We start from the raw sequence: 14,587 nt of genomic DNA, 5'->3' as shown, positions 1-14,587 counted from the left end.
TTCTCTGTGAATTTTCGGACCTTTTGTCTGACTTAGTGCTTAGCTCAGATAAGATAATTATAGTGGGCAATTTTAACATCCACACAGTCTCAACACTGCATTTAATCTATTGTTAGACTCGATTGGCTTTGCTCAAAATGTAAATGAGTCCACCCACCACTTTAATCATACCTTAGATCTTGTTCTGACTTATGGTATGGAAATTGAAGACTTAACAGTATTCCCTGAAAACCCCCTTCTGTCTGATCATTTCTTAATAACATTTACATTTACTCTGATGGACTACCCAGCAGTGGGGAATAAGTTTCATTACAGTAGAAGTCTTTCAGAAAGCGCTGTAACTAGGTTTAAGGATATGATTCCTTCTTTATGTTCTCCAATGCCATATACCAACACAGTGCAGAGTAGCTACCTAAACTCTGTAAGTGAGATAGATTATCTCGTCAATAGTTTTACATCCTCATTGAAGACAACTTTGGATGCTGTAGCTCCTCTGAAAAAGAGAGCCTTAAATCAGAAGTGCCTGACTCTGTGGTATAACTCACAAACTTGCAGCTTAAAGCAGATAACCCATAAGTTGGAGAGGAAATGGCGTCTCACTAATTTAGAAGATCTTCACTTAGCCTGGAAAAAGAGTCTGTTGCTCTATAAAAAAGCCCTCCGTAAAGCTAGGACATCTTACTACTCATCACTAATTGAAGAAAATAAGAACAACCCCAGGTTTCTTTTCAGCACTGTAGCCAGGCTGACAAAGAGTCAGAGCTCTATTGAGCCGAGTATTCCTTTAACTTTAACTAGTAATGACTTCATGACTTTCTTTGCTAATAAAATTTTAACTATTAGAGAAAAAATTACTCATAACCATCCCAAAGACGTATCATTATCTTTGGCTGCTTTCAGTGATGCCGGTATTTGGTTAGACTCTTTCTCTCCGATTGTTCTGTCTGAGTTATTTTCATTAGTTACTTCCTCCAAACCATCAACATGTCTATTAGACCCTATTCCTACCAGGCTGCTCAAGGAAGCCCTACCATTAATTAATGCTTCGATCTTAAATATGATCAATCTATCTTTATTAGTTGGCTATGTACCACAGGCTTTTAAGGTGGCAGTAATTAAACCATTACTTAAAAAGCCATCACTTGACCCAGCTATCTTAGCTAATTATAGGCCAATCTCCAACCTTCCTTTTCTCTCAAAAATTCTTGAAAGGGTAGTTGTAAAATAGCTAACTGATCATCTGCAGAGGAATGGTCTATTTGAAGAGTTTCAGTCAGGTTTTACAATTCATCATAGTACAGAAACAGCATTAGTGAAGGTTACAAATGATCTTCTGATGGCCTCAGACAGTGGACTCATCTCTGTGCTTGTTCTGTTAGAACTCAGTGCTGCTTTTGATACTGTTGACCATAAAATTTTATTACAGAAATTAGAGCATGCCATAGGTATTAAAAGCACTGCGCTGCGGTGGTTTGAATCATATTTATCTAATAGATTACAATTTGTTCATGTAAATGGGGAATCTTCTTCACAGACTAAGGTTAATTATGGAGTTCCACAAGGTTCTGTGCTAGGACCAATTTTATTCACTTTATACATGCTTCCCTGAGGCAGTATTATTAGAAAGCATTGCTTAAAGTTTAATTGTTACGCAGATGATACCCAGCTTTATCTATCCATGAAGCCAGAGGACACACACCAATTAGCTAAACTGCAGGATTGTCTTACAGACATAAAGACATGGATGACCTCTAATTTCCTACTTTTAAACTCAGATAAAACTGAAGTTATTGTACTTGGCCCCACAAATCTTAGAAACATGGTGTCTAACCAGATCCTTACTCTGGATGGCATTACCCTGACCTCTGGTAATACTGTGAGAAATCTTGGAGTCATTTTTGATCAGGATATGTCATTCAATGCCCATGTTAAACAAATATGTAGGACTGCTTTTTTGCATTTGCGCAATATCTCTAAAATTAGAAAGGTCTTATCTCAGAGTGATGCTGAAAAACTAATTCATGCATTTATTTCCTCTAGGCTGGACTATTATAATTCATTATTATCAGGTTGTCCTAAAAGTTCCCTGAAAAGCCTTCAGTTAATTCAAAATGCTGCAGCTAGAGTACTGACAGGGACAAGAAGGAGAGAGCATATCTCACCCATATTGGCCTCTCTTCATTGGCTTCCTGTTAATTCTAGAATAGAATTTAAAATTCTTCTTCTTACTTATAAGGTTTTGAATAATCAGGTCCCATCTTATCTTAGGGACCTCATAGTACCATATCACCCCAATAGAGCGCTTCGCTCTCAGACTGCAGGCTTACTTGTAGTTCCTAGGGTTTGTAAGAGTAGAATGGGAGGCAGAGCCTTCAGCTTTCAGGCTCCTCTCCTGTGGAACCAGCTCCCAATTCGGATCAGGGAGACAGACACCCTCTCTACTTTTAAGATTAGGCTTAAAACTTTCCTTTTTGCTAAAGCTTATAGTTAGGGCTGGATCAGGTGACCCTGAACCATCCCTTAGTTATGCTGCTATAGACTTAGACTGCTGGGGGGTTCCCATGATGCACTGAGTGTTTCTTTCTCTTTTTGCTCTGTATGCACCACTCTGCATTTAATCATTAGTGATAGATCTCTGCTCCCCTCCACAGCATGTCTTTTTCCTGGTTCTCTCCCTCAGCCCCAACCAGTCCCAGCAAAAGACTGCCCCTTCCTGAGCCTGGTTCTGCTGGAGGTTTCTTCCTGTTAAAAGGGAGTTTTTCCTTCCCACTGTCGCCAATTGCTTGCTCACAGGGGGTCGTTTTGACTGTTGGGGTTTTTCCGTAATTATTGTATGGCTTTGCCTTACAATGTAAAGCGCCTTGGGGCAACTGTTTGTTGTGATTTGGCGCTATATAAATAAAATTGATTTGATTTGATTCATGTAGCACCCCTTGGGAATATACTGTGGCGCTTTGGGATTCCCTTTCATTGCTATGCTGATGACACTCAATTGTACATGCCAATAACTGCTGGTCATCTCATTCACATAAAATCTTTGGAAGATTGCCTTGCATCAGTAAGAATGTGGATGTCTAGTAACTTCCTACTTTTAAATTCTGATCAGACTGAAGTTATGGTTCTTGGTCCAGCGAGGTATCAGCATCAATTTGATCAGCTAGCACTTAGCTTAGGTTCATGTGTTATACATCATACAGATAAAGTGAGGAACCTTGGAGTAATTTTTTATCCTACGTTGTCCTTTGATCTCCACATTAGAGACATTATGAGGACTGCTTTCTTCCATTTATGAAATATAGCGAAGATTCATCCCATCCTGTCTATGGCTGATGCTGAGACTTTGATTCATGCATTTGTCTCTTCTAGATTGTACTATTGTAATTCTCTATTTTGTGGCTTACCGCAGTCCAGGATTAGGGGTCTTCAACTGGTTCAAAATGCTGCTGCCAGACTTTTGACACAAAGCAGAAAGTTTGACCACATTACGCCCGTTCTGCCGTCCCTGCACTGGCTTCCAGTTGCTGCAAGATTGGATTTTAAAGTACTGTTATTAGTTTATAAAATTGTTCATGGACTTGCACCTCCCTATCTGGCGACCTGGTAAGCCTCTATGTACCAGCTCGGGCCCTGCGTTCTCAGGGTGCAGGACTTCTATGTATTCCCAGGGTGAATAAAAAGTCTGCCGGTCACTGAGCTTTCTCCTACCGTGCCCCAGCTCTGTGGAATGATCTCCCGGCACACATTCGGCAGTCTGATACTGTGGAGACTTTCAAGTCACGTTTAAAGACTCATTTGTTTTCCCTTTTTTATCATTAGTGTTATGATGTGTTTTTATTCTTGTATTCTTTTATGGTCGTCTTTTTATTGTGTTTTAAATTTTTAATTCAACTTTTTTGTTTTATGTTGTGTCAAGGATTCAAAGGATTCAAAAGATTTTATTGTTATATTCACAAAAGAACATGTTCCCTGCACAATGAAATGTGTCTACTGCATTTAACCCATCCTAATTGCCAATTAGGAGCAGAAGTCGCCATTAGGCGCCCGGGGACCAGCTCCAGATGTACATCCCTGCCTTGGTCAACAGCAGGGCTGAGCAAACCAAGACCGACCCATAACAAACGACAGACACATAACACACAACACACATAGGCCGGCCCGGTACATAAACACATATAAAAAAGCACACACGAGGGAAGAAAGAGGAAAAAACCCTCATAGCCGCTGCGTTACACAGCAGCAATGAGGAAAAAAACCCCCATCAGCACAGAAAAACAATAATCACACAGACAAACAAAGGCGCAGGACGACAACCGAGATTTGAAGGTCCAGTTTATCAGAACACTCCGGAGGCAGCCTATTAGGCGCCGTCAACTGCCTTGTCCGACAATCCTGGAAGGGGGAGGGGCTCAGCCCTGAGCAGTCCACTGTCCACAGTCAACGTCAGAGCTGGAGAAGCTGAGGGGAGGAGGATGACCAGGGAGCGAGGCTTAAGTGTTGATCTTCTTGAGGAGGTTTTTTATCACAGCGGCCTTGAAGTGCAGCTGTGTTTGGGGAAGCCAAATTAATATCCAGATTAGCAGACGCCTGAAAGATTCCACAGTTCTGAGAACAGAGTGGCTCTCAATACATCTGAATGTAGGATGTGGTCTTTACTGACGGTCAAAGCGGGTTTCCAGAGCTGCAATCCTGCCCGAGATGTTTTCCAGCGTGCGGTTAACACCCGCCGACTGCGCAGCCACTGCCTTCCCAATTGAATCAATCATGTAGGGCAGCCTGGACGGCCCAATTAATGCTGCCTCCACTTTCTTAATTTTCCGGTAAACCAGCGCCATGCCCGCTCCACGCAGCAGAAAGCCGGTCACCACCAAGCCAAATATATACACATCTTCGACGTCCTCCACAGAAAGCGTGTAAAGGCACATGACCTGCCATCTCCTTCATGAGTCCATCACGTAACCGTTGACATGCGTCCCGGCAGGACAGGTCAGGTCCTCCGCCCCCGAATGGCTTGTGGAAAAAATAGTGTCATTTGCATTCAGAGACCACTTTAACAGATCCATTTTTGTTGTTTCCAGAAGAGCAAAGCTGCAGCCTCACAGACAACACACCACAGAAGCAGGAAAGATAAGGAGGGAGGGAGAAGAGAAAAATGCGTCCGTCTCGGCCGAGTGCAAGCTGGCAAAAAAAAAAAAAAGTGTGAAGTGCCTTGAGACGATTTCATTGTGAATTGGCGCTATATAAATGAATAAATTTGATTTTAAATTTTTGGATTTAGTTCTAGAGCTGAAGGATCTACACAAGTAGTAACATACAGCTCATCTCGACATGGCTCATGAGAATAAAAGTGTCCCCTGTAGTTACAAAAAGTTCCTGTGTGGCCACTGTGTTATGAGCTTTCAAAACACGCTGATCTGTTCATGATTTTTTATTTGTTGAAGTGTCACAATTAAAGATAGAAATAAGTTGCCTTTTGTATGTTGTGCGGAATTAGCTGAATTTATTATTTTTGTTCATTGAGGTGAGATTGAGAGGTGAGATTGGTTTGGACATGTATAGAATTCGGTCCTATTGTACAGCACAGGACCATTGGTACCTGTGCTCTTCTCCGGATTCTCTATTGTGAAGCAGATCTGAGTCTATGCCTCCTCCTGGATGGGATCCCAGTCTGACGCATGTTACTTCCCCAGTCAAGACCGGTACCCATTTACAGCTTGGTGGAATGAGACGATGTAGATTAAATGTCTTGTCCAAGGATACAGACAGGTAGCATTGGTGGGATTCAAACCCAGGTCTGCATATTGGCAGGCCAGCAAATTATCCGCAGCTACCTGCTCTTCAGACATGCACAGAGGAGGGTATGTAGGGAGAAGGATGCTGAGGATGAAGCCACCATCCTCGGTCGTAGGAGAGGAGGTCTATAGATTTGGTGAGGTTGGACATGCAGGTGGTTGGTGTGACAGAAGAAGAGGCAGAGAACAGGGCGAGATGGAGACGGATACTCTGCTTTAGGAAATCTGCCTCGCCATTGGCTGCACCGGTCTTGTGGGAGGAACATATTGTGAGCAGTGCATTGATAATAAAATGAAAATACCAAGAATGGACAATATGGCACAGCTGTCAAGATCCTTTAACATCCAGATCCCGAGCTTTGATTTTGCAAATGAAATGTCCCCGTACGTGGACAGGGGTTCTCAGGAGGATAACATGCCCTTTAAATGTAATATTTTATATTTTCATTTATTGATTTTAAGATTTTGTACTTTCTTCTAAGATGTTCCCAGGGCCTTGGAAGTAAAATAATAAATAAATGATGTGTCAATAATGAAATCATTAACACAGTGGAATGGCCATAATTGGTTCTTGCTGCTTTAAATGGAAGATTTATTGATTTATTCATCTTTTAGCATAAAATGAAGTTACTGTATGTGGTTGGAGTTTAAATGATGCCTGAGATCTAAGAAATACACTGCTTGTTTTGCAGTTAAATATACACTTTTTAGCTTTTAGACACCCTAAACCTCTCATTGGTAAAAATTCACTGTGCTCGACGAAAGTAGTTCAGTAATAATCCTGTTTGACCTGTTTGGTGAGAGCGCCACCAAGTGTCCAGTAGATGAGAAAGCAGCTTTGTGTCTTCTTGGTGCTGCAGCTACAGGAAGGTGGCAGGAGACAGCTGCAGCGGAGGAGACGTGGAGTCCAGACTGGACGGAGAGATGCTGCCGTGTCCCGTCGGAGGTAAACGTGGAGCTCGTTAAAGCTTTAAAATGCGTCTCACGCCTCTCTGTTGAGATGTGCACTGAATACATATTGAGGGGATGTTTATGATTCGGGACATGGAGGAAAGATGAGGACGATGAATTGATTTGTGTGATTTAAAGGCATGATGGTGTTTGAGAGCAGAATATTAAAATTATTTTTTTCCTCTTCTGTGGTGTTGCAGAGAGTAACGAGTTCATCCTGTACGCCGTCAGGAATTCCATCCATCGCTACGACCTGGCCACTGGCATGGACCAGGTTCTGCCTCTGTCAGGTCTCAGGGAGGCGGTGGCTCTGGACTTTGACTATGACAGGAACTGTCTGTACTGGGCTGACATTTCTCTGGACACCATACAGGTAAGTGTACCTGGTCTAGTGAGGTTTCGTGCCGTTGTCTTGAACCTGCTGCCGCATCAGACGTTGTCCTTTGATGTTCACCTCGGCTGTTTTTCTTCTGGCCTCCTGCAGCGACTGTGTCTGAACGGCAGCACCGGTCAGGAGATCATCGTGAGGAAAGATCTGCAGAACGTGGAGGCCCTGACCTTTGACCCCATCAGCAGGCTGCTTTACTGGGTTGATGCAGGAGCGCGGAAGATTGAGGTATTTTAGATAACTTTGTTTGCAGTCATTCACCTGAAAGCCTTCCACATTTGTTAACATCTGGGGTACAAATGTAGCAGATAGCATCAGACCCGTATGTCAACATACTGCTGATGTTCAGGACATCTTCCATATGCCTTTCAGTCAGCTCACCACAAACTCATAGTAGCAGCAATCTGAGAAGATAAAACAAACATTTTTACCGTTGTCTGTTTCAGCTCAGGTACAACAACCTCAAATTTCTAAACTTCCATCACAAATATTTGACATAGTAGAACACTATGCAAAGTGTAAATGTAATTCCTTTGCAAAGCTGCAATAGCACAGTATTGTTTTCACTGACGTGTGTGTTTGTGGACAAGATAACTCAAAAATGGGTGGATGGATTTCCTTCGAACATGGTGAGAATAGTACTTGTCTAGATAACTTTAGGTGATTAGATTATGGCATAGTTTGGTCAAAGGACAAGGAAAACTTGGTCCAAAAAATGCCTTTTTTTTAATATGTCAACAACCAAGAGCTGTAGATGGATGATCAGCAAAATATTTGTGATTGATGGGTATGTATGACTTCATAACCAAGGTTGTGTTGGGAAGGTGTCGTAGCACGGACCCACAACAGGGGGCGCTAAAGAACGGACAATGAATAAGCCAAAAAGTAACAATTTAATGTTGTGACAACACACAACTAAATACACAAAATTTGTAAAGTCAATTAACACCAGGTGACGTGTGGGCAGGCTCGAAGATAGAAGACCCCCGACGAGAGAGAAGCCGCGTCCCACACGGCTTCCACCACCAACGGTCTGAAGAACACCGGAGCCGCCAAGTCCCGCGTCCCCAGGTGGCCTCTGTCTTCGGCTGTCGACCCTGGTACTGCTGGCAGAAAGCAGAGACAAGATGAATGAGTGTGAGTCCGCACACTCAGTAGTCCACAGTCTGTACACAGTTAGGAGGGAGCACCTCCACCTCCAATCACACACTCGTGCAGCTCCTGGTTAACCACTTATCTGGGTTGGGGTGTGAGGCGAAGCCGTCGCTGTCACACCAAACGCCAATCCCACAGACAAGGCAACACTCCAGGAAAACGGCTGCAACAGAAGTTCAGATTATTACACAAAGTGTCAGTCAGCAGAGAAATTACCTCTTGGTAGTCGATTTCTCGGCGGGGAGGTGGAGTTGCAGTCCGGCTTATGTATTGGTGTAGATGAGTGACAGCTGGTGCGATGAGTGACAGCTGTCACTTCCTCTGGGTCTGGCGCCCTCTTGTGCTTGGAGCTCGCACTCCAAGCAGGGCGCCCTCTGGTGGTGGTGGGCCAGCAGTACCTCCTCTTCAGCGGCCCACATAACAGGTTGGGTAGGATTACTTTGAAAGAATACACGTGGATTACATATATGTATGTATGTACATACATTTGGATTATTTGTAATCTGATTACTTTTGGATTACATTTCAAAGTAATCCTACCCAACCCTGTTCATAACACATACGTCATATGATGAAGTCATACATAGTCATGAACACCATTAGAGACAGATGTATATTTATATTGTGATGTGTAGAGCATGCATCAGCCCTCTGATGCCTTTCATTATTATTTTTAATGGATGATAGTTATGCTGCAGTTGTGGATTTGGAATTAGATTGGTAGCAAAAGAAGGTGATTGGTTGTCCTTGTTTTTTTTAATAATTTTTCAACACAAAGTGATTACACCTTGTTTTTGATCTGCCATTAGAAACTCTGATCTGCATGTTTCATCTTCAGTTTAGTACCACACACATCAGGAGAAAGATTTTGATGATTGATATGTTTTACAGGTTTCTAACGCTGATGGTGACCTACGTCACACTTTGCTCAACTCGTCCATCCTGGAACATCCCCGAGCGCTTGTCCTGCTGCCAGGAGAGAGGTACTCGGATCACACCCTGATCTCAGCAGCCTGCGTCTGTCTGTCTGCCCCCCCAGGTCCCTTTGCCAAATTATACCAAGTTAATATTTACGATATTTACATTTTCAGTTCAATTTTCACCGAACTTAGTACACATGTATACCCATTAGTCATCACCATAGTGAAGACTGTTCTTCCTGGGGTCCACATGATAACACAAGACAACACAAAATTTGTACCATTCAAAAGGATCAATAAGAAGACAAGTTCCAGTATATATCATCACATCTCCCAAAATAGGAAAAGAAACAAATAAATGCAATCTCAAGTCCAAATAGCTCCTCATTCAAGACGTGTGTCTACAAAAAAAAAAAAAAAAAAAAAAAAAAATATATATATATATATATATATATATTTTTTTTTTTTGTATAATACACAGTTTGGTATTAATATATATTTTTGTGCACCTCTGTTTATATCTTGACATCAAAGCAGATTTATCAAAGTCATGTCTGTATGCATAGTGTCATAAAAATGTTGATGGGCTATTTTCTTTTTCCAGGAGCTATAAAACTTGAACTATAAAAACACAACAAATCTATGATGCTAACAAAACTCCTAAACTAATATGTACTACAATAATAACATTAAAAAAACAAACAAACCCCAAACTCCCATAACAGTGCAGCAGATAAATACAAATTTTCACCAGAACATTTCAGTTTGTGACAAAAGTCTCAAATTTGGTACATGTGTTCTTCAGAGGCTATTTTTTTTTAATATTCACTTTATGGCCACTCAAAATGTAAAGATGGCTGCCGATTTTCAAGATGGCCGCCGAGCAAATTCCTAATTTGGGCATCATTTGTCTCTGTTCATGTTTTTCAACAATTTTTTTCCTTTTATGTACTTCAAAGAGTTCCAATAAACCATTGCACAATGCATTTATGTTAATAATTGTCTACAGCTTTTTAAAATGAGGACTGAATCAAATATCGCAACGAAAACCCACAATTTCGGTGTGTTATGTCTCCTCTGAAAAAGTTTTCTTTAAAATTAGTGGTACACACTGTTCATTGCCACATACATCTGTATAGCTGTCAATACATGTATATATACAAGTTAGATGGTGGTATTATAATAAAAGTTTAGTTTAGAGGAGTGAATGTCAGTGCAGAACCAAGGCACAAAGTCACTCTCTTCACCATGAACAGACCCCACATGCACAACAGACATTCCTTGAAAGAGTACAGAAACTGTCTCATGCTCTGGAAAATCTAGGAAGCTTCATTCAGGATGACAGTTCAGATTTGCTCACACTAGACACCAAAGATGTAGTCCATCCAAGCTCTGCAGAGCTTGTTCACACCCACTTGGAAAAAGGCCAAACACAGTACCAAGACTTTGTGAAAGGCTTGGCAGAAAACCCAACCTCATTCTATGAGCCTATCAAGAAAAACAGACTGAGCTTCCTTTCTCAAGATAAGCCTGTTGCAGAGCCCTCAAAACAGAAGCTGCTCAAAGATGAATGTCAGCTTTTCTCCAGGCTATTCATCTCCTGTCAGAGTAGAGAATGTGACCTCCAGGAATTCTTTCAACATGAAAATCAAATGTCCTCTGCTACTTTGAGTGAGGCGGGAAAGATCTATAGTTGTCAGAAAACCCATCTCACTTCCATCCTCGAGAAACTTGTCTCACTTCCAGACCAAGAGCCAAAGGCAGAAGACATCATCATCGATGGCTCAGCTTTGGTCCATGCACTCCCACCAAAAAGGACAAAGACCTTTGCAGGCTATGCTAATCTTGACTTCTTGCCAAGGATTAGTACATATGCTAGTGAATACAAGGCAACACATGTTGTGTTTGATGTTTATAGTGCATCAAGTCTGAAAGCAGATACAAGATCCAAAAGGGGATCTGGGGAAAGGCGCAAGGTTACAGACAAGAACACTGTTCCTTCAAACTGGCAAACCTTCCTCAGAAAAAATGAGAACAAGTCTGAACTGTTTTGCTTCCTTGCAGACAAAATTGCCCAAATGCCTACACCCAGTTTGGTGATTGTGACCAAAGGAAGAAAGGTATTAGCAACCACAAAGTGAATCTTCTAACACTGGATGATTGCACTCATGACAGCCACCTCTTTGTCCATGCCAGGTATGCTGTAGGACAGAGCAGCAAATCTGTTATGGTCAAAGCCAATAACACAGATGTTCTAGTCATTGGTTTGAGTGTCTTCACAACTCTCCAAGGCATGGGTCTACAGCAGCTACGGCTTGCATTCGACCAGGGTCAGAACCTTCGCTGGATTCCCATTCATGACCTATACAGCAGTGTTGGCCAAGAAAAAGCCACAGGAATGCTGTTTTTCCATGCTTTCATGGGTTGTGATGTGGTCTCTGCCTTTAGAAACAAAGGAAAGAAAACAGCTTGGAAACATGGGACATATTTCCAGAGGCCACCCCAGCACCAAATTTTACACCAAATTTTATGCTTTTGTCACTAACTGAAGTGTTTTTTTTTTTTTTTTTTTTTGTTTTTTTTTGGTTATCTGCTGCACTATAATGCATTTCTGCAATGCATTATGATTAACAGTGTGTCTGCTTTAAAAGACTGTGTGTACATGCAAACCTTTACCTTTTTTAAGTGAAAAGACACTTGTTATGGAGTTAAATTTGTCTCATTAATACCTGCAAATGCACAGAGGGTGATCTACAAATAGTCCTTGATTTGCACACGTTTTGTGATCCACAAATACAAATTTTCAATTTGTAACTTGTGTTGGTTTTTACAAATAGATATGCATTTGTAAATACATATTTTTTCCCACTTGTAAAAACAACAAAAAAGGCATTTGTAAAACTGACAATTCTAATTTTTCACACTCCCATCCAGTAGATGGCAGTGTTCTATGCATTTTGATGGGGAACGGGGTGATGACACAAGTCTGATTTTCCATAATGCCTTTTGGCGCTTGTGTCGGTTTAACGCTCAAGCCTTCAGAATTAGTGCATTACTTTAAAAGTGTGATATTTTCACTTTGTAACAATGACAGTTGGTGTTAATGTATTGATAAACTGTCTGGAATTAGTCTGTTTACAAATGAAACCATGAGTGAAAGTGCCTTGCATTTGATCTACACTGCCACCTTGAAAGGTAAGTGAGACGTCTTTGCAGCAGCCGACAAAGCACTGGCTCATTGTTTTGGGTTTGTGATTGCTTTGCATTGAATTTACCCAAGCTTCTGCAGCGCTAAAAGTTGAAACTGGTTTATTTGTTGCCAGTGAGCCGAGCCAATACTAAAAGTTAGCGGCTAGCTGTAACTTCCACTAATTTCTTAGGAGTTTATTGGTTTAGCGTTATAAAAGTTAACTTTTTAGTTAGCGGATTAGGGGTTATAGACGCTAACTTTTTTGGTTAGCTGTGCACACCACTGCCCCCTCCACCCTAACAGGCGTTTTTTTTTTTTTTGGAGAGGAACTTTCCACTTTTTATCCAGTGATGGATATTTATGGATATTTTTATTCATTTTTCTTAGAAGAATCATGTCATATATTAATACTGTACCCATCTCTTGATGTCCCACAGTCTGATGTTCTGGACAGATTGGGGTGACCGAGCCGCTGGTATTTACCGGAGCTACATGGACGCATCCAACGTCTCCTGCATCGTGTCACAGGGCGTTCGCTGGCCCAATGGAATCACAGCTGACGACCACTGGCTGTACTGGACTGAAGCCTACAGCGACCGCATCGAGAGGGCCGACTTCACTGGGGGGCAGCGCCGGGTTCTGTTGGAGGGGCTGCCCCACCCTTATGCCATCGCTGTCTTTAAGGTGAAACTGGGTTTCTGTTATGATTAAACTTTTCTCTTTTTTTTTTTAAATTTGTGATAGAATTAAGCAGTAGATGTTTTAGGATTCTAACCATCCCTGTCAGTTACTGTCAGTACCGTCACTCTGCTTTCATAGAATGATTTGTACTGGGATGACTGGTCCAGAATGGGGATCTACAAAGCTCCAAAATCCGGTTCCCACAACAGTGAGCTGCTTGTTGGCAGACTGACTGGAGTCATGGACCTGAAGATCTTCTATAAGGGGAAAAACAGAGGTGAGAAAGTGATGTCTGATTGGCCAGAAGGACTGAAAAATTGGAGAGAGTAATTAGAGTCAAATTGGTGAAGATTTCCATAAATGGTTCTAGTTTTGGTTACAGTTTTCATCCACAAAGGTGTGCTCAGGCTGGGAAGGCCTCAGATTTATTCGCTCTGCCTGTCTCAGGGCTGCAGTGACTGACGACACAACTGCTTCTGAAAAGTTGGCAGATTTTCAAAATAAAGTACTAGATACGGCCACCAAAAAAAAAAAAAAAAAAAAGACACTGCTCTACTTTGGGAGGAATGTTGTCAAATCCCCACCTGTGAGGATGACCTGTAATTACTGGAGAATCACCTTCAGTGGACGATGTGTAAAAGTTGTAAAAGTTGACAGTGAGGTGTTTTGCACCAGGTCACAATGCGTGTGCAGATCAGCCGTGCAGCCTGATGTGTCTTCCTCTGCCCGGACACCGGCACACCTGCATTTGTCCAGACGGCGTTCCGACGATAACCCTGCCCAGCGGACAGTCGCAGTGTCAGTGTCCCGTCGGCTACCAGCTGAATAACAATACCTGCGTGAAGACAGGTGAGTTCAAAGTCCACATTACAGAGTCGTCAGAGTCCTCAACGCTGAGCTATCATCAGGGCTTGTAGTATTAGTACATATGGGTACTACCTCACCGTCTTTTATCAAAACACAGTGTTTGCTGTTGCCTTCCCAACACACAACTGGAACAATAAAATTTGAATTGCTGCTGGGCTCCACTCAGGACACAGTCTAATTAAGTTGTTTCCCTCCAATCAGAGCACAGCTGTTTGGCCAACCAGTACCGCTGCACCAACGGCCGCTGCATCAGCAACATCTGGAAGTGTGACAGCGACAACGACTGCGGCGATATGAGTGACGAACAGGAGTGTCGTGAGTGTTAGATGCCGTCACACTCAGGTCAGTGCAAAATCAAATAGTTTTTTTTTTAAACACTGCGTGTCCTGTCCGCTCTCAGCCACCACCACCTGTGACGCCACCAACCAGTTTCGCTGCGTGGTGTCGGGCTCGTGCATCCCGCTGGCCTTCAAATGTGACCACGATGATGACTGCGGGGACAACAGCGATGAGGAGCACTGTGGTAAGAAGCCTCGCTCTGAGCGGATCCACATCCTGCTGATTTGGGGAAATTTTATTAGATTTGAGTACGAATGAAATTTAAAAGGTGGATTGAATAATAATTAGGTCCTGGATCTAGCTTTAT

The 14,587-nt window shown here is 42.2% G+C and overlaps 1 protein-coding gene across 1 annotated transcript in view; it reads left to right on the top strand.

Moving 5' to 3' along the window:
- The window catches only part of sorl1 (sortilin-related receptor, L(DLR class) A repeats containing), a 206,867-nt gene that overhangs the window by 148,274 nt on the left and 44,006 nt on the right, over positions 1-14,587 (top strand). Inside the window, 9 exon segments of the mRNA XM_034169065.1 lie at positions 6,650-6,735; positions 6,941-7,113; positions 7,225-7,356; positions 9,175-9,266; positions 12,831-13,077; positions 13,213-13,351; positions 13,750-13,923; positions 14,143-14,256; positions 14,342-14,464. Coding sequence (XP_034024956.1) covers positions 6,650-6,735; positions 6,941-7,113; positions 7,225-7,356; positions 9,175-9,266; positions 12,831-13,077; positions 13,213-13,351; positions 13,750-13,923; positions 14,143-14,256; positions 14,342-14,464 — 1,280 coding nt within the window.

This window comes from Thalassophryne amazonica, chromosome 4, assembly GCF_902500255.1.
Source record: "Thalassophryne amazonica chromosome 4, fThaAma1.1, whole genome shotgun sequence".
In the NCBI taxonomy this organism is placed as follows: Eukaryota; Metazoa; Chordata; class Actinopteri; order Batrachoidiformes; family Batrachoididae; genus Thalassophryne; species Thalassophryne amazonica.
The sequence above is the reverse complement of the archived record's forward strand: the minus strand, read 5'-3'. Positions and strand labels throughout refer to the sequence as shown.